This window comes from Trachemys scripta, chromosome 2, assembly GCF_013100865.1.
Source record: "Trachemys scripta elegans isolate TJP31775 chromosome 2, CAS_Tse_1.0, whole genome shotgun sequence".
Lineage (NCBI taxonomy): Eukaryota > Metazoa > Chordata > Testudines > Emydidae > Trachemys > Trachemys scripta.
In genome coordinates this window covers 127,105,253-127,132,081 of record NC_048299.1, presented here as the reverse complement: position 1 = coordinate 127,132,081, position 26,829 = coordinate 127,105,253, and the positions used below count along the sequence as shown (strand labels likewise).

General features: G+C 39.9%; 1 protein-coding gene across 3 annotated transcripts in view; it reads left to right on the top strand.

The window, feature by feature from the left end:
- Positions 1-26,829, top strand: part of CTNND2 (catenin delta 2) — a 1,151,766-nt gene that overhangs the window by 670,959 nt on the left and 453,978 nt on the right. For all 3 annotated transcript variants that reach the window (XM_034761543.1, XM_034761542.1, XM_034761544.1), the window contains one exon: positions 21,406-21,578. In XM_034761543.1, coding sequence (XP_034617434.1) covers positions 21,406-21,578 — 173 coding nt within the window. The remainder of the gene's footprint in view (positions 1-21,405; positions 21,579-26,829) is intronic.

Genomic DNA, 26,829 nt, shown 5'->3' with positions numbered 1-26,829 from the left:
TTCTGCCTCTCCCCTCAACCTGGTGGGATGAAGATGTTCCTGCCCTTCCCAGTACCCGATCAGCTGATCTTTGATTGGAATGAGAGGGGAGCAAGGAATAGGGCCCAAGAGAGCAGCAGGATGGGCCACCTGGCAAAATCACCAATGTTAACGTTAACATTCCTCTTCCCCTTCTACAAGAGCTCAAGTGGCTTCAACAGTTTTCCTGGGTCCAGCTGCTGTTATAGACATCTGCAAGACTAGCTTTTAGCCCACACATTCACCACACATTATGTTGTTTCCCAAGCCTCCAGATATGAAGCTGAGTTTGGAAGAGTTGTGTTACATTAGAGCAGGTACATGCTGATACCTTCCTCCATGTGGAGCTGTGTGAGAATGATCTAAAATGGAATGGACACGTGCAAGCACTCAAAGAAGAAAAAGCAATTATGTACCTGTTCCGTAATTGTTGTTCTTCATGATGTGTTGCACATGTCCATTGCATGACCCACCTTACTTCCTCTCTACACTGGAGTCTTTACATGTATTAGCTTCTAGTGTGAGAAGGAACAGAGCAGGGCGGGGGTACTCTGCCCCTTTATGTTCTCTCCAAATGTTACAAGCGCGTGAAAGGCACAGACGTCACCTGGATGGATATCACTGTAGGAAAAATTCTCTGACTCTGGTGCAGTGGCATGCAAGCATCTAAAGTGGAATGGACAGGTGCAACATAACTTGAAGAATGATAGTTATAGAACCAGTATGTAACAGGTTTTGTGTATTGTGACAGACCCAGACCAGTGGGGTACAAGAGTCTGGTAGAGGGCAAATATACTGGTCACTGGAGGAGTAGTTTTCTGTTCCCTGAGTGACCAGAGCAGGGACTGCACTAGAGTAATCAGGAACCTGCTAGAACCAGTTAAGGCAGGCAGGCTAATTAGGACACATGGAGCCAATTAAGAAGAAGCTGCTAGAATCAATTAAGGCAGGCTAATCAGGGCACCTGGGTTTTAAAAAGGAGCTCACTTCAGTTTGTGGTGGGAGTGTGAGGAGCTGGAAGCAAGAGGCGCAAGGAGCTGAGAGTGAGTGCTGCTGGAGGACTGAGGAGCACAAGCGTTATCAGACACCAGGAGGAAGGTCCTGTGGTGAGAATAAGGAAGGTGTTTGGAGGAGGCCATGGGGAAGTAACCCAGGGAGTTGTAGCTGTCATGCAGCTGTTACAGGAGGCACTCTAGACAGCTGCAGCCCACAGGGCCCTGGGCTGGAACCTGGAGTGGGCCCGGGTTCCCCCCAAACCTCCCAATTGACCTGGACTGTGGGTTCTTCCAGAGGGGAAGGTCTCTGGGCTGTTCCCCAACCCACATGGTGAATCTCTGAGGCAAGAAAATCTGCCAATAAGCACAGGACCCACCAAGATAGAGGAGGAACTTTGTCACAGTATGTATGCACCCCATGTGAAATAATATTTATATGATATAAAATTATGTGCAATTATTGTTTTCTAACACACACAGATAAGGTTTTCATTTGGCCCACCTTTCCAGTCCTCCGATTGAAGGGAGTTACCAAGATCTAAACTCCACAGTGTCTTCATTCTGTCAATATTAGATATTAATAGCTTATTATAAAGATGATCTCTGTCCTGTGTGGGGGAATTATTGAGAGTAAAATCCCCACTAAAGCAGACATACCAATTTTGAAAAGCATTCTCTGTTCAACCTTTATTATTTTCTTCCTGTCTCAGAAATTTAATCCGAAGTTACTCAAAATGGTCTATAACAAAAAGACTTTATTTACATGGTAGATCAACTAAAGTGTAAAATCGGATGTGTCAGATGTCTGAAAGGTTAGATGAGATCAAATTTGGTGCCATTGGAGCCAACAGTCTATTGATTGGTTGTAATTATTTCCGTGTAATCCCCTGCTGTGAATGCCAGGATAATCCAATTGAGTCAGCCTTGGCACACACATAGGAGTTTTCCCATGGTACACATGCACCCTGCTCTAATGAAAACCATATGCTCTTGTTTGAGTAAGTGTCACTGTGGATGCCACTGTAGGTGCACATGCGCAGAAGCTCAGTCTTTTGAATAGCAATGTCTGCTACACGGGTGTACATGCACCCATTCTCTCCTCATATTTCTGTATGAGGGTTAAAGTACAAGGAAGCCGCAACCCTCCTTCAGATCTCTCTCACCAGCCATGGCAGCGAGACTGAACCTGGAAAGTGTCCAACCGATTTGTTTGTAGCTCCAGCTAAATCTCTCAAAACTCTTCTGATCTGCTGATATTCAACAATCATGAAACATTTTGACCTATATGAACTGAATACTGACAGACCACGAACAGGGCTTTTCACCATGGTAGATTCAAAACCTGCAGGTTCCAAGCCCTGCCAGTCCTGTGATAGTCTAATTTCTCTGAAAGATAGGCATAGCAGGTGCCTTCTGTCTAGTAGAGCCTGACATACCATGTAGTGGTTTGGTGTGCCTATCTTTCTCCACAAGAACACATAATTCATTGTGCTCTGGACTTGGCAGCTAGGTCTGATGTAAAATTCAGGAGACCGGTACATCTGTCTCTGTTTGACTGTCACAGCTCAGTGTCTCCTTCCCACTTACAGAGGGTACACAGCTTGCCATTCACTCACACAGGCACACAGTGGTTCTTCAAAATACTGTAGTCAGTGTGGATCCCACAACCTGCCCTCAATCCCCACTTTTGGAGTCCTCAGCTAAGGTGGTCTTTGAATTGCAAGGGAACTGAGGGAGGGTCAGTATCTCTCTGCCCTTTATGCACTTCTATGGGAGCACAAAGATGCTGCTTTGCAAAAGACTCTAATCTCATGCACGCACATGAGGCACATGTGCACCTACAGTGGGATTACAACATCTCAATAAACCAGTTGCTTTAAATAATTGTTTTTAATCATCTAGGAATATGGAGGATCAATTAGAGATGAGCAAATCAGTTCAGTTCCAGAAACAACCCAAACCTTAGTTAAAATTTGAAATACTTTGGTTAAATACTTTGGGATGATTTAGTTTGGGCTTGGTCCTGCTTTGAGCAGGGGGTTGGACTAGATGACCTCCTGAGGTCTCTTCCAACCCTAATCTTCTATGATTCTATGATCATTCCTCCCCCCCCCACCCCACTTTCACATCCCCCCTTTCTACTGGTTAAAGAAAAACATCATGAGAGAGACTATTCTCATGGGACTCCAGGACCAGAAATTTCATGAGCGTTTTTCATTGTGAATTCTAACAGGAAGTAGTTCAGAGAAACTTGGGAATCTTATTTAAACCTTTGGAGGCTCACCCTTCATTAATCTTAATCTATAGAATCTGACAGTCTGTAAATAAATCTGTAGATTTCATATCATCATTCTCTTTAGACACCAAAGAAAGCAAAAGTATTAGAGTTTAACCATTTGCTTTTTAATCCAAAACGTAGCTGGTTAGAGAATTGTAAATTAATTTTAATTTCTCAGATATTATTTGGTACTATTTATTAAATCCAGAAAAAGTGAAATAATCATTTTGAACAACAGATACTACAACTATTCCATAATATCAATAGTGTGACCTTCATGTATGCGTGTAACTTGTAGAAATTTTACTTATTACTGGTACTCTACAGAAATAAAAAAAGAAAGTTTCACCTTGAGGACATTAAAGGCTGCTTCACCTCTCCTTGCAGGAAGAGGCCCCAGAATCAGCAGCTGGGAGGTGACAGTGGCTCATGAAAGCAGCTGTTAACCCCCACAGTACCCATCGTCTCCCCTCCAGGACCTCAGTACACTTTGTCTCCACTGCAACCCACCTACTCCAGGAATTCATTGCCCCAAGGAGCCTCTACCCCCCAACACAGCCCCAAGAAACACTCTTCCCCCAAAACGCTAGAGCACCCACTCCTTTATGCTGTGCAGCTCTGTGACCTATCCACGCTTTCTCAGGGCTGGGTGTGTTGACCTTTAAGTATATGGATATATGGAGATTATTTGCAAAGATGCAAATTGGCTCATTAAATAATTTGCATAAAATATCTCACACAAAGCAGAACAAAACCTGTCAGCCATATTGTTGAGTATGAGCTCCTACATGCTAACCACAGGTCAAGGGAGATTACTTGAGCCCAGAGCAAAAGCAGGATTTCACTCTTTTGTGGTAATTCTGGCTGAACCACATCACTCATTTTTTCTTCTCCCCACATAACAATAAACCTGCACCTGCTAATTTCACATTTCTTCTGGCACAAACACACACACATCAGTTCTGTACACACTCCTTATTCTCTTCCAAGCGCCCATGTGGGACGCAGCTACCCACTGTTTGTGTGGCACAGGAGTTTCTCACAGTGAAAAGATAATATAGCAAATCTTAACACTTGTAGACATGATCCTCAATTAGGTGACTTCACAGGAGCCTCAAGTTTGAACTAGCCCTTCTCAGAGACTAGAAAGGAGGCCATTCCATTTTGGAGAAGGAAAGATGCAAGACTTGAGTCTTGTAAAGTCAGAGAGAAGGTAGATTTCTACTATTTCAAGGAAAATAAAAATACCTTGTATTATAGCTAAGTTAATGGAATAGGTTTATTAGATCTATTAAGTTCTTTTATATGGCAGTTAATGTGTTACCATCTTTTATATTTGTGTATGTATTTGCTTACAGAAATTAATTGTTACTAACAGCCTAATTTGTTTAAAAAATATCAGAAGTGACTGCTGTAATTTATTTTGAGATGAGGCGCTGCCTGATAATTTCAGATCATTTTCTCTGCCTTCCTCTAAGTCACATTAATGTGATGTGTCTGACCACCTGTTTAGTGGCTGTAGGTAAGTAATGGGAAAGAATGAAGTCTCTACCGAAGAGCTGCATTGATTGAGGCTGGATTAGTCATTACAGATTTAAAGAAAAAAACCTTGCAAAGCATAAAATACTTTTGAAAAAGTGTCATTCAGACTTTGAATTGCTTTTTCACTTACTGTGAAAGTGCAAAGAAAAGACCGAGGGATGATAATGTCATAGTGTCATTGTTATTGTTATGTAGAGCTCACAGCAAAAAAACTCAAGAATTTAGGAAAAATTGGACCATTCTCTCTGACTCCCAACACCCTTCAGAAAGTGCTACTCTTGTATCTTTCTCTCTGGGGGAGGGAGAAATGGGAGATCTGATTTCTTCATAGTTTTTGAGCTTTTTTCACTTCCTCACTTCTGAAAGGTTTAGCACTCTAATGGCAGACATGGTCTGGCTACCCTGCTTGCCCTTGCCTCTGTAGAGAAACTGACCTACTTTAAAGTGAGGATTATTCTTCACAGAATGTAAGATGTTGGAGCAGAAAAACGGATTCTAAGGCAGGAAATATTTCTGTCAAATTTCAATGTCTCAGAGTATATAAAAGGTGCTATTCTTTTTGAGACAGCAACTGTCTCTTCTTCATTGCTTGGAAAGTGCTATCACTTTTTGGCACTACTACACTATAAATAATACTTAATATGTCCATAGGTGATATGTTTTGCACTTCCTGTAATATTCCAGCAGATCGTAAAAGAATGTGGTTACAACCTAGAAGCCATGTCACATGGTAAGAGAGCAGTGAGCTAAATGCTGCTACAACCTACTCTGTGGAAAAACAGTGATTATGAAAGGGTTTGGCACAAAAATATGCCACAGAAAAAGTAGCCCTTTTAAATTTTGAAGAAGTATTATTTAAATATGCTAAAATTCCAGTATTCTGTGTCACTCAACTCTGCCCATCTAAAATCTGCTTTCATACAGCAGAAGTTCTAGAGCTCCTAAGTTAATTTTATTGATGCTCTCCTTTGATTCTTAATACAAATCTTACATGCTAAAAAGTAACTGAAAATTCTTTGTTTCTTTCTTTAGACGTGTACTGAAACATTTCCAGAACTTTTTATAAAGCTTTGTAGAGTTGATACTTCCCGTTCAAATATTTGTTTATGAAGTTTAAGGTGAAATTTTCCATTATGCTTCAGTGGCCCCTTTTTCCATTAAAGAAGTAGAGCTTTAGCAACCTTAATTGCACAGAGAAATAAAAGAATGTGAAAGCAACAGGTACCATCACATAGCATCTTCATGCCTGCCTGGGTATGAACTGAAAAATCAAAATCTGAAGAAAATAATGTTTTCTAACAAAGTCTTTATTCTATATACATCTCTCTGACATCAGCCGAGTTCCTTCAGAGAGAAATTTGGCCTGTTGTTCTTATTAAAAAAAAATGGAGATATCCCATCTCCTAGAACTGGAAGGGACCTTGAAAGGTCATCGAGTCCAGCCCCCTGCCTTCACTAGCAGGACCAAGTACTGATTTTGCCCCAGATCCCTAAGTGGCCCCCTCAAGGATTGAACTCACAACCCTGGGTTTAGCAGGCCAATGCTCAAACCACTGAGCTATCCCTCCCCCCCGATTTAGAAATCAGGCTTTTCTAAACTGTCAGAGTTTTTTTTGAAGTGCCTCCTTTCACCAATCAGGTAATTTTAAGTGAGTTTGGTTAAAACATTTGGTACCCCAAAACTGCCACAGGACTTTGGATGCTACAGAATTCTAAAACCTGTGACTATCTGTTCAGCTAAAGTGAAATGGATTCCTTTGAGGAAAGGAATGAACTTCAGTAAACAATAAAATATACAGTGCATTTTAAAAAAAAAATTGTGTTATCCCCTTTTTCAGCTAATAGAAGTAGCTGAGTTTTGTATTTAAGACTCAGAGAACAGACAAGATAAACAGTCATTTGAAGAAATAATAGTCAATCCAGAGCAAGTATTATAATTGGCTTTCCATTGTAAATCAGAATTTGACCCACCCATCTTGCCAGAATGTAACCATTCCTCTGAACATTCCGTGCATCATCTTCTGTCAGAGGAGAATGTCCCTGAAAACAGAAACAGTCAGACAACACAGTAATCGAATATGATATATGACTGCTTGAGGAATTAGAGGCTTCCACTTTTGGAAAAGTTTACTTTTAAAGTTTTGAGACTGAAAAAAATAGTGTATTAACTCCACTTTTGATATATTGCCTTATCCTTTTTTTTTAGGGTGTTGTTGTTGTGGATGGATGGATGGTTAGTTGGTTGCCAGATCCATAGAGACTTCTGCAGAACTAAAATTATTGTAGGGAACCACACAGGGGTTATAACTACTATAGGAAGTACTGGGGGAGTTTATGTTGTAACTCTATTGTCTTCAGTGGAGTTACATCAGTTGAAATGTGGTGCAATAAAGTGGAAAATCAGGCCTGTTACCTTTTCACCATCAGTACATAGTACAGTGTTCATCATTAAAAAAGTCAGCATTTATAATTCAGTTATTGTCCTCTGTGTATGCCCTTTTTCATTATCTCTTGTTTCTTTAAGTACAATATTATCATATCGGTATTAAGGCATCTCAGTGATTTCAGTAATCGTGCAAGATGTACTATACTTTTTTTTGTGAGTTTGTGGCACTATTGACACAAAAAATATTGTCTTGTATTATTAGCCATTCTACTAATTGTTTCTTCCAGTGATCTCCAGTAGGAGCCGTTGCATAGGTCCACAAATTTAGGATTTTTTTTTCTATAAAGAGAATAAAAATAGCTTCCTGTAATCTTTTTAACAGACCAACTCCCAGTGCAGAATTTTAGAGCTGTTTGAATTCAATCTCTAGCATTTATTTATTTATTTACCTATTTCACATTTTCAAAATATTTTTATCATCCAGCATTCCCATATTGTGTACTGTTTTGCATGTTATACAAATGTGTTCTTATATAGGGATGGAGAAACATACATTCTGTGAACAAAATATTACAGAACTTGCACTGGTTAGTACTGGAGCCAATATTTATCATCTGCATTATCTCATTCAATTCTTTTTATGCTATTTCATATTTATAGTCTACACTCCATGACTTAATAGCTGTATGTGGTTTGTGTTTTTTAAAAACATAGTAATGGAATTATATGTTCAATTTAGACATAATCTTGACCAATGAAACTTCAAGTGCTTGTATGGAATTTTCTAATGTAGATAGGTTTGTTAGTTGCTTTCTTTTCTGGAAGTTTTTTTTTTAATTAAAGAAAGAAATCTGTATAAACTTGTATTGTGCGTACTTTTCTTTTTTTAATGTTTCACCTATATGTACTTATTTAAGGGGTTCTTCAGCCTGGGTATGGAAGCACTATTATTTCGTATTTTTTATTTTACCAACATGTGGGTTTTTTCATTAGTTTGGTCAAATACCTCGCCTATTCCCAAATATTAAGTGCATTTTAAGTAAGAGATGAAGTTTCATTGATGTCAAAAAGTTGAATATAGATCTAGTACACAATTATGTAATGAGATCAGGTTTGCCAATTACTGTTCTGTCCGTATTAATGATGGATTTTTGCCATTAGAGATCCATTCTAGTACCAAACTAATTTGTGCCAATTTATAGTACACCTCTATCTCGATATAATGTGACCTGATATAACACGAATTCGTATATAACGCGGTAAAACAGCGCTCCAGGGGGATGGGATTGTGCGCTCTGGCAGATTAAAGCAGGATCAATATAACATGGTTTCACCTATAACACGGTAAGATCTTTTGGCTCCCAAGGACAGCGTTATATCGGGGTAGAGGTGTATCTTTTTAAATCAGGTAGCATCAGGTCTCCCATCTCAACATTTTAGCTATTCTGTTTTGATTCTTGATTTCTGGTTTGACCATAGGAAACTTTGAATAACTTTTAGTTAGTTAGTTAGTTAAATTGGGATAAGGGGGTGTGAAGGGAATCAAGGGAAAAGGATACAGAACTTGGTTAGGACATTCATTTTAAGTACTTACTTTCTGCCTACCAGAGTCCCTGGTAATAGTGTCCAGCTGTCTAGATCATTGTAGATAATTTTATTAATGGCTTAATATTTAATTCAAATGCATCCCCCCTTTGGTTGATATATTAATGCCTAAATATCTAATTTTATTATTCATTACTTTCAGTGAGCATTTTCTATCCATCCATCTTTGACAGTCAAGGTGTAGCATCTCTGAATTAAAGTAGTTTAGTTTGTTACCTGATACCAAAAACTTCAATTATTTCTTGTATTACTGAACAACTTTTAATTCTATCTTGCATGAAAAACATACGGTCATCAGCATATAATGAAACTTTGTTTTCTATTCCCAATACACTTATTCCCTGAATTTCTTCACTGTACCTGATCTTTTGTGCTAATGGTTCAATAATTAAATGAAATAACATGGTTGATAAGGGACGTCCTTGTCTTGTTCCTCTGCATAATGGCATTGGCTCAGTTTTTGCAACATTTCTGCAGATACTTGCCATAGGGTTTTTATAGATTATTTGATCCACTTCTGAAAGTGTTCCCCTAAACCAAATTTCTCCAGTATTTCTGAATATAAATGTGTGGTGTTCTCCGTCAAAATCCTTAACAGTAGCCATATTTCTAGTGTGGGCCTTTTTATTAGTAGCACGTTGAAATTTCCTTGTATTATGTAATGTGTTTCTTTCTTTTATAAAATCAGTTTGGTTTTGGGGCATCAGTTTAGGTATTACTGTCTCTAAACTGGATATCAGTATTTTAATCAGAATCTTACTGTCCATCTTTTTAATAAATATAGGCTTGTAAGATGCTGGATCCAATAAATCCTGCTGTGTTTTAGATATCAAAATTACATCTAAATTACAGAAAGTGCCCAGTAAGTACTCTTTGTGTGAGAAAGCTGGAGTTCACTTGCTAACAAGGGAACTACCTGTGCTTTAAATGTTTTAAAGAATTCAGAGTTGTATGACTCTAGCCCAGGACTCTTCCCCGATTTCAATGATGTAATTGCTATCTCTATTTCTTCCTGTGTTATTGAACCTTTTTTTTTTTAACTGTTTTCATTTTAAAAATACCTCTGGGCATTTTAATATTCTGCAGTATATTAATTCCCAGATCTTCCTTGTTTACTTATCTGCTAGTGTATATCTCCTGGAAATATTTCTCTAATATTTTGTTACTCCTAAAAACACATAAAGGGATTATCTCATTTTTGGCCTTGAGATACGCCTTGTCTGGATTTTCTGTTAAGTATCCGTGTGGCTAGTAATCTGCCTGACTATGTCCCCCATTCAGAGAAGCTTTCTTTGGCACTGTCTGGTTTTTTTCTGTTTGTGACGGATTTGGGCCCTTTGGGAAGTCACCTGATGTGCTGGGAAGCCACTGAGTCAACCTATTCTGCCAGCCTGGGTCTCCTTTACCGGGCCTTGCCGGGTTAGGCTCACAAGCCTCTTCCAGCCAAGCATACAGCCAGAGACACAGCCAGCTGCACAGAGAGACAGAGATCTGCTCTTGAAAGATTCAACCTAAGGGGCTTGCCCCAACACTCTGGTGCCCACTCCCTTTAAGGGAACAAACCGCAAGGTTTTCTGAAATTTCCCCCCTCCCTCAATATGGAGGGAGATATGCACAACTTCTCCCCTCCCCCTCCCCCCAGTTAGTAATTACATAAACTGGGTTATGTTATAAACAAGAAATAAGTTTATTAACTACAAAAGGTGAATTTTAAGTGAATATAAGAGATAACAGACAGAATGAAGCAGATTACTAACCAAATAAAGCAAAATATGCAAGCTAAACTCAATATACTTAAGAAACAGGTTACAAAATGTAACTTCTCACCCTAAATGTTACTTTAGGTATGTTGCAAAGTTTCTATGGTTCAGAGTTCCAGTTGTATTTCTTTTCAGACTGGACACTTGTCTCAGTCTGGACTCCCCCCCGGTCTTCCCTTCAGGTGTCTTTTTCAGTCTTTCTTCTTGGGCAGACAGGCCATGGAAAGGAGGAGTCTTGTTTGCCTTCCTCCCCACCCTTAAATAGGATTTACATAAGGCGGGAATCCTTTTTTCCAAAACTTGAGACCTTTCCCTTCCAGGGGATAGTTACAAGAAGTCCCAGGTAATGTTTAGTATCAGGTGACAAGACCACCTGTCTGTAGTATTACAGCACCCATGAGTCAGTGTTAGTACAGAGTGTCCGCAGGAAGGCCAAGCCTTTTCATAGTCCATTGTCCTCGTTGATGGGCCATTCACCCTGTCTGGCTTTTCCATTGTTGTACCTGAAGTGTTAGCAGTGGGGCGTCACCCAGAGTAGCATAATTGAAATTCAGATACATAGTCAATATTCCTAACTTCAGATACAGAAATGATACAGGCATGGAAATTGAATAACTGCATTCAGTAAATCATAACCTTTCCAATGATACCTTACAAGACCCATTTTGCATAAAGTATATCTCAGTTATGTCATATCCATTGTTGTCTGTGCTTCAAAAGTGTTTTTTGCATTGTCTGGCTATGCTGGAAGAAGAACCGGAGACACGGGATGTGGTTTAATTAGGCTGTCACTTTATTCTTAAATGTCTGGGAGTACCCGGTACATAAAAGTGTATAGTACAGGTAATTCTATAATCATTTCAATATATACCTGGGGGGGGGGCTTCCCATCCTGGTCCTTAGCCAACCTGCTGCTAGGGCCTCACCACCACTCCTTCGAAAGAGGGTTGGGGGGTGGCTTTAAGGGGTTGGCTCCCTGTTATAGCAGGCATAGGAACCCTCCTCCCCTCCTCTGCCGTTTCCACTCCTTTCAAGAATACCTCTTGTAAATCCTTATGAATACATTGTATCTGATTTCTGTATCCCCCACATTTATATAATGACTTGCAACATCATAGCCTAACTCCCACTTCATGTTTGCACCAACTGAGCCCCCCTCTGAACCTGCTGTGGGGAAGGTGAAAAAAACACCACTTCACCTTTGCCAATCTGGCAGTGAGGGAAAAATTCCTTCCCAGCTCCCGGAGAAAAGAGCAACTAGCTCAATGCCCACAGCAGATCCTGACATGGCTGGGATTGTGGGTGCTACTGGTATAGGTAAAAGAGGGCTTTTCCTGCAGCAGCATGGACCTATATAGTCCCCCCTCTTTTCTGGTCACTGCGGGAGAGGGGAATGGGTCAGCATCCCCATGCTGGCCTGGTCTGCCACTGTAGCAGAAACAATGAGGAGTCCGGTGGCACCTTAAAGATTAACAGATTTATTTGGCGATAAGCTTTCATGGGTAACAAACCCACTTCTTCAGATGCAGTTTTTTACCCATGAAAGCTTATGCCCAAATAAATGTTAGTTTTTAAGGTGCCACCGGACTCCTCGTTGTTTTTGTAGATACAGACTAACACGGCTACCCCTCTGAGGGTACATCTACACTACAGCGGGGAGTCGATTTAAGATACGCAAATTCAGCTACGTGAATAGCGTAGCTGAATTCGACGTATTACAGCCGACTTACCCCGTTGTGAGGACGGCGGCAAAATCGACTTCTGCCGCTTTTTGTCGGCGGCGCTTACTACCACCTCCGCTGGTGGAGTTAGAGCGCCGATTCGGGGATCGATTGTCGCGTCCCGACGGGACGCGATAAATCGATCCCCGAGAGGTCGATTTCTACCCGCCGATTCAGGCGGGTAGTATAGACCAGGCCTGATACTTGTAGCAGAAAGTCACTCCCTGGCTCTCTAACCCGTAAAGAGGCACACACATTTTCCAAACAAATCAGACAATGACTCCCATCACTTAATGTGTGGTGAGGTCATTCTTACTCTCTTGGATTCTGTGTTATTAGTTAAGTTATATTGCTTCTGAAAGCTGTAAATTTGTCCCTTTAAATCTGCCTATTTTTGCCTACATCGCCCCCCCGCCATAGCTATTGTATGAGATTATGTCTCCTTATTACCACTTTAAAGGCCTCACACCTAGTTCCTAAGGTTATAACCTGGAAGGCATCATCCATAATGTCATGAACAATATGGTGTTCTCACCCCCCCCCAAATCTTTTTCTTAGTCCTCAATTGGACTTTATTTTCATGAAGACTGCTGCATGGTAGAAGATATATGTTATTTCCATTCTAACATTAAGGATTTCATTGATAACAACAATAAATCTATTCTAGTATGTGTTTTGGCAATTTCAGACACAAAAGTAAAGTATCCCCACCCTTAGGATGTAGGAGCCCATCATGTCCTGGTCTTTATATTCTGATTACTGTATCTTAGCATTTTAGATGGAGCTTCTTGCCTAGCTAGCAGTATATCCATAACCCCTTTTGTTTTCAGTTTAAACTGATTTTTACAAAAAAAATCCTGGGTTTTACAAAAAGTATTACTCATTTTTTTTCCCCAATTTTCACCCTTCTTTTGTATCATTCAAATATATAAAAATGAACTTGCATCCGATATATGTATTACGATAATACATTAGTCTGTGTGTATATGCAAAGCTGCCTGTTGAAGTAAGGCTATGTATTAGTCTAGAAGATACACAAAATAAACAAGCTCTAAAGTGCATGCACATCTGAACTTACCGATGAATCTCACGCCCACCACCTACACATTGCAAGCTATTAGCAGAAAATAGTTTAAAGATCTGACACTAAAATGGGAAGAAAACAAAAATCAATATCAGAATACATTTCAGAACATAAGGAAGTTTTCAAAAAAAACAGGATAAAAGGATAAAGTAGAGTGTATGCCCAATGGCGTAGCCCAAATGTTAAATGTAAATATTTATAGGCTAATAGTTTTCTCTACAAAAGTAAACTGTTCATTCAAATGAAAAGGTTTATTTGGGGATTAGAGATATAGTGTTTTCTTAAACTCAGAGGTGGCATTTGGTTTTGAGTTCTGTTTTAGTTCTGCAGCAAACCACATTGAATCCATTCATCAAATACTGAATACTTTTTCCTCTGTTCTTCCATCCACAAAAAAACCCCAATATTTACCCAGAAACATTATTAATAGTTTTGTCCATGGATTTTCACCTGTTGTTGTAGTAGTAATAAATGCTGATAAATTCCTGGAAAAAAAAAAAAACAAAAAAACTGAAAACGAAGTGCCCTATATATCCGACATGAGGTTAAGCCAGCAGTTAAAGTTGCCTGCCTCTACTACCCATGAATCCTGGACTGTTGCAATCATTCCAAAAATATTATTGGAAGCAGCATTCTCTTCATTCAGGACATAAAATGTTATACGTTGTAATAGGTTTACCCTCTGCACACCGTGTAGCAAAACCCATTTGCCCTCTCGATCTGTTCTGATGTCTGTAGGTTCCCATCCTATTTGTTTACTTATTAGTATATGCACCTTTCTCTTACTGAGCTGAAGTATATTCCATATACACAGATACTTTTAAAATTTGATTAATTCTTTTGTTTTCAGGTAAGTTTCCAGAAGCACTGCCACCGATATCTCTTTGTTTTTAAAAAGAGAGAGTAGGTTTTTTATTGGGTGATTTAGTTCCCTAACATTCCAGGAGCACCAGCTTGTCCTGATTCTTTTTTCTCCATTTATTGGGATATTCAGTATTGTCATTACTATGTAATGCCTTCCCCATCTTCCCCTATCCAACCCCCCACCTTGACATCAGTATCTGTATACTACTTGTTTATCCACTTCCTTGCAATTATATTCAATATTATCCCCAATTATAATGCAAAACCATAAACTGTACATTTTAAACATTCTAACTTTCATTTTCTCCTTATGCTTTGTACTATACTTTCTGATATCCTTACCGTTAAATACAGAGTTTCCTACATTAACTGCCTGTATCATTACTTTTTGAAAATTGTTACTTAACAACATTCCTAATAAATTTAGCATAAAATCATTATATACATTTTTCTACTGAGGCAGTATTTTTAGTACAACACATAACTATTGTATTTTTACATCCAAAAGTCAGTCCAATTTCCATGCCTTTGTATTTAATGAGCCCTCAACTGAGATATACTTAGTTTGAATCTGATGAGTTCATACTTAGTCTATTGCAGGAGTGGGCAAACTTTTTGGCCCGAGGGCCACATCTGGGTGGGGAAATTGTATGCAGGACCATGCATGTAGGGCTAGGGCAGAGGTTTGGGGGGTGGGAGGGAGTGCGGAGTGTGGAAGGGGCTCAGGGCAGGGAGTTGGGGAGCAGGACAGGAAGTGGAGTGCGGGGGGGGGGCTCCGGGCAGAAGGCTGGGGTGCAGGAGGGGTGCAGGGTGCGGCAGGGGGCTCAGGGCAGGGGATTGGAGTTCCGAAGGGGGTGTGGAGAATGGAAAAGGGCTATACTGACCTAAGTCCTGGTGTAGACACAGCTAGGTCAATGGAAGAATGCTTCTGTCACCCTAGCTGCCATCACTCAGGGAGATGGTGTTATGATACTGATGGAAAAAAAACCTTCTGTCAGTATAGGCTGCACCTACACTACAGGATTATGCCAGAATCGATATCGCACCCTAGCCATGCCACTATAGTCCCCATAGAGTAGACCTGGCCACAGACTACTGTATTCCTAGACTGTTACTCCCAAGAATCAGCACTTTTGAACAGAGACTGAATGGCAAAAGCAACAAAGTGGAGCAGCTTAAGGCAAGAGGTTTGAAAATAACAATACTGGTAAACCAAAGTTCTATGAATTCCGACGTTAAGAATTTCTGTTTAGTCCAAAATACCTCTGGGTCCCCCCAGACTCCAAATTGGCTATTGTATTTTGACGTGATATTGCAAATCTCAATTTTACAAGCTTTGGGTGCAATCTAAGACCATTAAACATCAGACTTGAATAATAATAATTATTAGTTCAGTGTACTTCCATACTATCCTCCATCCACGGATCTCAAAGTGCCACAAACTTTATTAATTAATAAGGCAATGAATGTGTAAATGCCTCCCCAAATAACTGTTAAGCTATACTAGCTTGAATATGATTGCAATACCTAATCCATATTTTTAGATAAAATTGTATAAACATATTGCTTAATTTCTTTATCACTTTCTAGATTCCAAAGTCCTTTGTCATTATTCCATTTTACAGATTGGAAAATGGAGGCACTGAGGATTAAATGACACATAGGTAACATAGTTAATGGCAGAACCAAAAAGACAACTAGTTTTCTTGAGTCTCATTCTTGTGATTATCCCCAAGATGAATTCTCACATATATTAAACACAACGGATGAACGTCATTGCTGGTTTCCCTGGAGTCACACCAAGACTTAATTGACTCAGTGTGATCAGAATTCATAAATAAAGGTGAGGTTTCTAGTTAAAAGTACAAAACTTCACATCTCTCAAAGCTTCATCTTCAGGTTCTATGGAAATAGTTAGTTGAAATATTGAGTGTGACACAGTATCACATGAATTAACATTTTTGGCCACAACATGATACATTGAGAATTCAAATACCAGTTCTCATGCACAAATTCACGAATGCCTTGTGAATCATAGTTGGAAGTGTTCACACAGCTCCACTTCAAACCTTTCCAAAAGCATCTTTTGGGGGGAAAAGATCCCATTGTTTTGAAAGCAGATTTTGATTCAGAAGAAAAATTATTTTTCAAAGCAGTTCCCTCAGAATTTTAGGAATGCTATTCAATAAATAGCATGTTTGCCACGTTTTCACAGAGTGCTTATAAATCCTGTTGTGTTTAAATGTCCTCCCTCAAACCAGACTAATACGGTCTTTACTTTTCCAATGTTCTAGTGGAGTTCATTTTTCACTAGGTAAAATGAGTTTATGGCAGGGGTGGGCAAACTTTTTGGCCCGAGGGCCACATCTGGGTGGTGAAATTGTATGCAGAGCCATGAATGTAGGGCTGTGGCAGGGAGTTGGGGTGCGGGAGGAAGTGTGGGGTGTGGGAGCGGGTGCGGGATGCAGGAGGGGGCTCAATGCAGGGGTCTGTGCAGGATGGGGTGCGGAGTATGGCAGGGGGCTCAGGGCAGGGGGTTGGAGTGCAGGAAGGGTTCGGCAGGGGCTCAAAGGCAGAGGGTTGGGGTGCGGGGTGCAGGAGGGCTAAGGCAGGTTCCCTGCCTGCCCTGGCCTCACACTGCTCCCAGAAGTGGCCAGCATGTCCACAGTGGCTCCTGGGAGTGGGCTAGAGCAGGTGGCTCCACCGCGCGCTGCCCTCGCCTGTGGATACCACCCCTGAAGTTCCCAATGGCCGTGGTTCTCCGTTCCCGGCCAATGAGAACTGTGGGGGGTGGTGCATGCAGGCAAGGGCAGTGCACAGAGCCCTCTGCCCTCCTCCCCCAAGGGCTGCAGGGATGTGGTGCCATCCGCTTCTGGGAGCAGTGTGGGGCCAGGGCAGGAAGGGAGCCTGTCTTAGCCCCGCTGAACCATGGGGCTGGCAATCTCATGGGCCAGACTGAAAGCCCTGACAGGCTGGATCTGGCCTGCAAGCCATAGTTTGCCCTCCCCTCGTCTATTGTATTTGATTCTGGTACTGAGGTCAGGAACTTTTGGGTTTCTCGTAGTATGGGTTTGACCCATCTGATATATTCTATGGGTTTTTGAGAATGTCTGAGGAAATCAAAGTTGCTTTCCTATGGAATACTTGCAGACATCTGTAAATTTAGCCCTTTTCCTCTGAGGGGAAAAAAAGGGGAGGAGCAGCCCTCAGTCCAAGTACCACTGTCCCTTGCAATCGTATAGGGTATGGGGTCTAGCTGGTGCTCTGCTACCAATGTTGCTGCTAATTAGGAAGGGGGAGAGTGGGAGCTCACTGAATGTACTTCCTTACTCCACCATGATAGTCACACAGTCTCACTGTTGGGCATATGTTGGCAAATGTTGACTTTCTAGTGGTGATCACTGTACAACCGGTTTTACCTATGCTTAGAAATAAGAAAGAAGTGTGATATCTGATAGCACCTACATAGGAACTTCAATAAATAACTTTTAAAATGGTGTCTACTGTAACATAGTAAGCAACACCTGCAATTAATTTTCCTTTTTGGAGCCAGCTTATGTCACCATCTTTCATTTTATTTTTCATATACAGTCTAAAGTCATGGATTTCCACCATCCCACTGTAGGCAAAAGATCACAGTATTTTCATGTCTCACCCTTTACATATAGACCTCAAACAACTCTCCATTCTACTCTAAAATCACAAAATGCTGTAGAAACTCCCCTACAAAGGACAATCATGAAACATCCCCGTACTTATTAATTATCCTCCTGAATTGGGTCTGAGACCTCCTGTCCCTACTCAGCCACATACACCCAAATGTCCACACTGAATGTGACCACTCTACAAACACTGGCCCTGATTCTCCACAGTCTTACAGTTTGAGAAGTGATTTAGACTTGTGCAAAGTGGGAGTCAAATATGACTAGCCCGATTTATTAGTGTTTTACAGCCACTTTGCACAGATGTGACCATAAAACAAGATGCAAAGCAGTGGGGAATCAAGCCTCATGGCCTCAGACCCCAGAGCATTTCACCCACTGAAACCAACTGGATAAACCTATGAGGGAAGAGCAGTAGTGTCTGATCAATGTATGTATTACATGTCTGCTGTTGAATATTTGAAAGGCCACAAATCCATATTAACATTATGGAGCTTGTTCCTATTATGATGGGATTTGAGGCATAGTATATGTTGTTTGGGCTACATTCATTCTGTAGGTGAAACTGTAAGGTTGTTTTATGAATTTGGATTAGAGCTGGGTGAATTTTTTCAGATCAATAGTTTATTTACTGAAAAATGCAGTTTGGATCAACCTGAAACTATTTGTGAACTTAACATGAATTTACTGAATAGTTTAGACCAAAATAAACAAATAAATAAATTAGAGAGGAGAGGAGAGGAGGAGGGGAAGGTGCCACTGCCTCTCTTATAACATCCCAATGGTTAGGTCATTCACCTGAGATGTGGGAAACCCTTGTTCATTTATTCCTTCCTTTGTTTAATCCCTCTTTCTTCTGTCAAATATTAGACTGAAGGTGGGTTAAATGCTCCTTTAAAACTGGTATGTAAACTGTTAGCGATCTGTGACAAATGTTTAATGCATGTTCTGCACTTCTTTCTAGCTTTACGGCTTTTTTTCTTAAAAACATATGACTCCTGTAACATTTTGGGGTGGTCTTGCCATTTCCTTTGTCAAAATGAATCAAGACTGCAACAGATCACCAGACCAGTTTGAATTGTATAACACATTATAGTGTTTTGATCTTTGCATTAGAGATCATTACAAATCTGTGGGGTAAATATAAAGTTGTAAGCAAAATGACCCTAATAAGTTAACTGGCTTTACATTTTCAGGAGGAAGAAAAAAAACATCTTTTCATCTGAACCATACATTTCATTGAAATCTTTACATTATAAGCTATGTTACTAGCATGTAGATACTTTGTAGAGATAGAATATTTACATGCTTCTGTAGACTGTTATGTAGACCATTGTGTAAGGCTTAGTAGATCCAAAAGTAATTATCCCCATAAGGTGCAGTGCAGTTTAGAAGACTGGATCACTTGTGCATTTATCTTGTAATGAGATGATACTATGTAACCTGTCATTACATGGTAATTATCTTGTCATTAAAATGACCAACAGATAGTGTATTATTGAATAATAGTTGCAAAATGAATTCTGCTCTGAAATGTAAAGTAGTAGTGCTGGCAGATAGAGCACTAGACTGGGACTCAGAAGTCCTATATCATGTTCCTATTTATGCTACCAGCCTGCTGGGTGACCATTGGCAAGTGCCTCAGTTTCCATATTTGTAAAATGGGACTGATACTACCTTGTTTGTAAAGTGCTTTGAGATCTATGGATGAAAAGAGCTATATAAGAGCTGTTTCCTGATTTCAAATTTTTTATAATATGAGCATACAATTGTGTTATTGAATGAGATTTAAAAATATCCATTGGGTCTTGCTGTATTCCAAACCACATAGTTATAATCTTCTGATTACTTGACAATAGGCAGGTATTCTGTTATCAGTCAGATAATGCAGCCTACATATTAGAAAACTGAATTAACTCTTCTCACATGCTAGATTGACAGACAATATAGCCAACCTGCCTTCAGAAGCATTACAGAGAACTCATTATCCCAACTTCCTTCTCACTTTTCCAATAATCCCACCTCTGCCCCAACCTTCATCTGCTAGTCGAGCCAAGGAAACAAGCCATCAGCAGCTTAAAGCAAGCTAGTAAATGTGTATTGTATTTGAGTTTTGGGAACTGGAATGAGAGAGAAGGATAACAACTTGGGGGGACTGGAAAGAGAAAAGTGGGGAGGGAAGAAGAAAGAATTTTGCTTGAGAAAAAGGAGAAGGAGAAAATGGAGAAGAAGATAATGATTGGGAAGTCATTGTGGGGTCCAAACTTGATCTGAAGCTGGAAGAGAGAGCCTGCAAACACAACCGGCTGGGAGGGGGAGCTCTCCTCAGGTTCTGTGTGTGTGATTGAAGGAAAGGACAATGGAATAGGACAAGGAGTCAGAGGTGGGGAGGAGAGGACTGGGTTATGGATAGACTGGAGGGGACTTTAATTCTGTCATTTCTTAACTCTTGAGTGCTTGACTTTGCAATGTCAACAATATTATTTTAATGTAGTTTTTTTGTGTGTAACAGGGATAAAAAATGAAGTATTTTCTCACCCTCAAAATGAGATTGTTCCTCAAGGTCAAGGTTGACGCATATCGGCAGGGCAGTGTAGGGAAGCTCGTATTGCTGTTGCTCGTACTTTACCCAGTCATGCACCTTTCCTAAGTATTAAAATTAGGAGATTTAATTTCAAGATGCATATATATAAAAATATATTCTAAATCATCTTATGCCTTTTTAAAGTATGTTTTAGTTTCACAGAACAGCTACATTATTAGGGAAAGTAGTACTGCTCATTTCCCCATCACTCTAAATACTTTTCACTTTGGCAGTACCGATTTAAGCACACTATCTTTACTTCCTTCTCCTACTGTGCATTACTCTGATAGAAAAGATAAGATAAGCTGACAAACTAGTCATCAGAGATTCACTGAGAACAGGGTGAGTCCTACATGATGAGAGGTGCTGTTAATATTTTAAAGTCTTTCTTCCCTACGGGAACCAAAGTATTACATCACCACATATTTACTACAAATTGTCAGTGATCAATAGATTTAATGCGCTGGGGTTCCAGGAGGAGAACTTTTCAGCATTTCCTCTACTGAACAACTGGATTTAATTATGGAAAATAAATGAAGTGTTTATAAAACAAAACCTTGAAAACATATTTTAAACACAGAATACTTTATATGGAATCAGGAAAAAAAGGACTCTTTTATCAAGTACTGCTATCTGTTTTACCTAGCCCTGTTACTTTGTTTAGCAGAATAAGACAACTTGTTTTTTAAAACAATGCTGTTTACTTTTTGAAAATGCCAAAATAATGATGTTTAAGTGATAATGTGCCACTTTAAATTATCTGACCTGATTTTAGTTCTGAAAAGTCAAAATGTGAAAAACTGGAATCATTCATTTGATTATTCCTAGCAACTCTTGATAAATAATACATGCTCTTTCTCTTTCACTGAGACTGTCACTGACTGCTCAACATTACTTTCAACACAGGGCCCAGCCTTCTATCCCAGAGTTCACTTCAGCTCAATTCCAAACCTGAAGGGTCTTTCCAGTATTCAGCGAGCTACCATAGCAACCAGACCCTTGCCCTGGGTGAAACAGCAACATCACAGCTCCCAGCCCGCAGCAGTCAAGCCAGAGCTGCCATTCAGAGCTACAGCCAGGTATGTTTGAGGAGCAGCATAGATCTTTTACACCACACATTGTTCAAGGATGCTCTGAGAAAATAAGTTTATTCTATGCTTAGTGTCTCAACAAATCCTAATGAACCCTTTTTGTTGTTGTGTACTATTCCCATAGCAGAATATAGTAAAGTCACATTCTTGATTTTGTAGATTTAAAGCTGCTGGACATAATGCAGTAATAAAATGATGCTGATTTAAAGAAAACATTGCAAGCCACTTTTATTTATGTACTTAAATGAGGATTTAGGCGTCTAATTTTTAGGCATTCAAGTTTGAAAATTGTGGTGTTGTTAATGTTTAATTTTTCAAATGTGCCATTATATTATTATTTTATGTTTTTTTCCTTATTTAAATATCACTGAACTAACATATAGTTCTGGACAAATAGTCAGTAAAATAGTGTTTGTACAGCTAAATTGCAGCCTTGCTGCAGTACCATTGTTATCTGTCACTTGTGATAGTTGTTAGTGCAAAGCAATCAAAACTGAAATAGGATGAGGAGTAAGACAAAAGTTAGAAAATGATGCAGAATCTAATACAGAGCTCTAATGTATTGTGTGCTACAGTGGCTTAATTCCATATGAATGGATCCTCACAGATGTAGCTGGACCTACTCCCCCGCACATTGCCATTGTTTTATCTATGTGAAGATACACAAATAATTTAGCAGGTAAATGATCAACCCATTTTAAAGGTTTAGAAATTCAGTTCAGATACTCATCCTCACTCTTTGAAGATCCCTTCCCATGACAGCTCTCTTGTTTGAGTGATTTTCTGCCACCGGTTCTGCTCTGACACTTATACTATTCCCCCATTTTGTGATCTTCAAGGCTCCATCCCCTTCCTCTGGCAGTTTAGCTTCAGTTTACATAAAAACTTTGCTGCCTTATCTGAACCTCTTCCATCCATACACTGGAGTAGAAATTTCAGAAGAACAAGATTTCTTATGAGATTTCCAGTTTCATCTGGATCAGAAATGCCACAAGAAGAGTTTTTTTTTTCTCATATGATATCCATGCTTCTGTACATCTTGATTTTCACCAGCAGTAGAGGGCACAAAGATGGGATAAACAACATTTTAAAATTGGGTTTGGTTCAATTTTAGTTTTATTGGACAGTTTAGTTTGGTTCAATCTGCCCTACTTCACAACCACAGATATCTGGAAGGAAACAAAAGAGAAACAAAAGACACAAGAGCTTTCCAAAGCAATTTTGTAAAGGATTAATTTCAGTTATCCATGTTAATGTGGTGATAGGATATTGTTGCATGTCATAGTTCACTTCTTCTGCAGAGTTCTATGTTGAACTTACAAAGCCTTATAAAGTCCAGAGAGAAAGCAGTAGGTGTTAGGTAGATGCTGCACAGGTTTGTGATATAGACAGACAGACATTATTCAGTTCTCTCAATAGTGTGAATAAAAAAGCCTCACTATTCTCAAATCTCAAAAATGAAATAAAGCGTGGTCAGCTAAATATTGTTACATTTTTAGTATTCTACCTGGGGCTCAAATCGAATCAGTATAGCTTCAGGGAATGAAGGCTGACTTGACACATAACAGCTGCTCTGTAGTTCCCTAGGGGGCATCCCTGCCCTCCTGCTGCATTGGAGCCACAAGGTGAACAGGGATAGCCCCCAAAAAGACCTGAAAGGCAATCAGACCCACATGCAGCCCAGGTGGGTACTTGCAGGAATTTAGGGGATCCCTGAAGGATCTACCATCTTTCAGGGTGAGTTGATTCCTAAAATGTGACTACAGAGGAGAAGGTCCCTAGAACATGGCTTCAGCAATGAGCAAGGGAATGTAGACAGACTTGAGTTGTGAGAGGAGAAATAGGCTTGAATTGGACTGAATTCAATAGTGGGGGTAGAGATTAATGGAGGAGTCAGGGGATGAGGATCACCTGGAAAGAGGATGGTCAGAGGAACTTGAAAGATGATAGTTGGAGCTGCAGAGAAAAAGAAATGAGGGGAGAGATTGAGGAAAAATGAAAAACTGTAAGGGGAAGAAGGAAGACAAGCAGAGGCAGGAAAAAAAGAATGGTAGTAAGATAAAGAAGTAATAATAATAACAACAACCACCTGATATAGTGTTTCTCCTCAATGTATCTGAGAATGTTTTATAATCCTTATTGTATTTATCCTCATAATACCCCTGTAAAATAGTGAAGAATTATTAACTCAATTTTACAGATGAGAACTGAGGCACAGAGAATCTATGGGACTTGCCCAAGATCAGATAAGAAGTCCATGGTAGAGTGGGGAGTTAAGACCAGGTCTCTCATGTCCTAAGGTAGTGTCCTAGCCACTGGACCATCTTTTCCCTCCTAGCAAGTGAGACATGAAAGGAAAAGTTTTTAAAAAAAGAATACTAGGGTTGTTTTTTTAAAGAAGTGAATAAAAATGGAGGATGGAGAGAGAGAGAAATAAGGAAACATACACATCCCTTTGAGGTTAAAAAACATGGATTGTTATATTATATTTATAATGATATTATTAGGGCCCTACCAAATTCACAGTTCATTTTGGTCAATTTCACGGTCATAGGATTTTAAACATAATACATTTCATAATTTCAGCTATTTAAATCTGGAATTTCACAGTCTTGTAATTGTAGGGATCCTGACCCAAAAAGGAGTTGGGGGGGGTCGCAGAGTTATTGTAGGGGGGTTGCGGTACTGCTACCCTTACTTCTGCGCTGCTGCTGGTGGTGGCGCTGCCTTCGGAGCTGGGTAGCTGGAGAGCAGTGGCTACTGGCTGAGAGCCCAGCTCTAAAGGCAGAGCCACCATCAGCAGCAGCGCAGAAGCAAGGATGGCACAGTATTGCCACCCTTACTTCTGCGCTGCTGCCTGCAGGGCTGGGCCCTCAGTAAACAGCCATCACTCTCCAGCCACCCAGTTCTGAAGGCAGCAGTTCAGAAGTAAGGGTGGCATGGTATGGTAAAGCTAACCTTCTGCGCTGCTGCTGGCAGGACGCTGCCTTCAGAGCTGGGCGCCTGGCCAACAGCTGCTGCTCTCTGGCCACCCAGCTCTAAAGGCAGTGCAGAAATAAGGGTGGCAATACCATAATCCCCCCTAAAATAACCTTGTGATCCCCTACAACTCCCTTTTTGGTCAGGACCCCCAATATGACAAACTCTGGTCTCCCCCCGTGAAATCGGTATAGGATAGGATAAAAGCACACAAAAGACCAGATTTCACAGGGGGAGACAAGATTTCATGGTCCGTGATGCGTTTTTCATGGCCATGAATTTGGTAGGGCCCTAGATATTATATTTCCCTAATAGAGGGGAAAAAAAGGACCAGCTTAAACCCATAGGACAGAGGCAAAGAAATCTAGTAATATATATTTATATATTTCTTCCCTGTGTGCCAACATTGAACAGTTTTGTTCTGAAAAATTACACATGAGTCGTTCAACATAACACAGTTATGCACAACTAGTCAGCCTGGACCAGTTAGATAGAGTAGATAGGTTATACTTATTACCTATCTATCTATTGAATAAGCAAAAGAAACCTGGAAAATACAACATTTTTTCTCTCCATTCCTCCAGGTTGCATGGTGGTGTGTGTGTGAATTTATATATGTAGAAGGATATTGTATGTAATCAATACATTGAATTTTTTGGGGAAAAACTTTTGAAAATAATTGTTTAAATATTGAAAAAGATTAGTAATAAATAAATTTACTTATACGTTGTTATCTTGCTACGGGTATCAAAAGCATACAAGTATAAGAACTGCTTATTTAGCCCAGTATCCTGTCTTCCAACAGTGGCCAGTACCAGAACTTCAGGGGGAGTGTACAGAACAGAGCAATTTTTGAGAGCTCCACCACTATCTTCTCCTTCCAGCTTCTGGCAGTCAGTGGTTTAGGGTCACCCTGAGGATGGCCTTACATCCCTGACTATCTTGGCTAATAGCCATTGATGGACCTATCCTCCATGAACTTATCTAGGTTTTTTTTTTTTAACCCATTGATACCTTTTGCCATCCCAGCATCCCATGGCAATGAGTTCCACAGGTTAATTTTGCATTGTGTGAAAAAGTATTTTCTCTTGTTTGTGTTAAATCTGCTGCCTATTAATTTAATTGGGTGACTCTTTTGTTTTGTTTTGTGGAAAAGGGTAAATTGTGATTGTATAGATTTCACTCAACTCCCCCCTTTAGTTGTCTCTTTTGTAAGCTGCGCAGCCCTAATCTTTTTAGTTTCTCTCCATATGGAAGTTGTTCCATACCCTTCATCATCTTTGTTCCACTTTTCTGAACCTTTTTCAGTTCCACTATATCCTTTTTGAGAGAGTGCAACCAGAACTGGACATAATATTCAAGGTGTGGGCGCACCATAGATTTACATAATGACATTATAATATTTTTTGTATTTTATTTTCTATGCCTTTCCTAGTAATTCCTAATATTCTGTTAGCCTTTTTGATTGCTGCTGCAGATTGAGCTGAAATTTTCAGAGAACTTTCCATGATGATAAATGTCTAGACAGTATTTGGTCCTGCCATGAGGGCAGGGGACTGGACTCGATGACCTCTCGATGTCCCTTCCAGTCCTAGAATCTATGAATCTATGATTTGAAGATCTCTTTTCTCAGTGGTAACAGATAATTTAGGACCCATCATTATATATGGGTAGTTGGGATCATTTTTTCTAATATGCATTACTTTGCACTTATTAATGTTGAATTTCATCTGCCATTTGTTTCCCAGTCATACAATTTGTGAGGTTCCCCTGTAGTAACTGTTCACAGTCATCATTGGACTTAACTATATTGAATAATTTTGTATCATCTGTAAATTTTGTCACTTCACTATTCACCCCCTTTTCCAGTTAATTAATGAATATGTTGTACAGTCCCTCACAGACCCTTGAGGGACCCCACTGTTTACCTCTCTCCATTGTGAAAACTGACCATTAATTCCTACCCTGTTTCCTATCTTTTAACCAGTTACTGATATATGATATTTTATCCTATGTCAGCTTACTTTGCTTAAGACCCTTGGAGAGGAACCTTGTCAAAGGCTTTCTGAACATCCAAATACACTATTGTCACATTCAGGGGTGCAAATGCAGGCCAGTGAGGAGTTGTGTCACTGCCTGCCCCTAACCCTGGGTTCCTCACAATGCTTTGCTGTTGTATCTCCCAACCTGGGTTGCTCACAAACAGGCTACCAGCATGCAGATCACACCTTGAGTGTCTATGTATAGCTGCAGCCCTGGT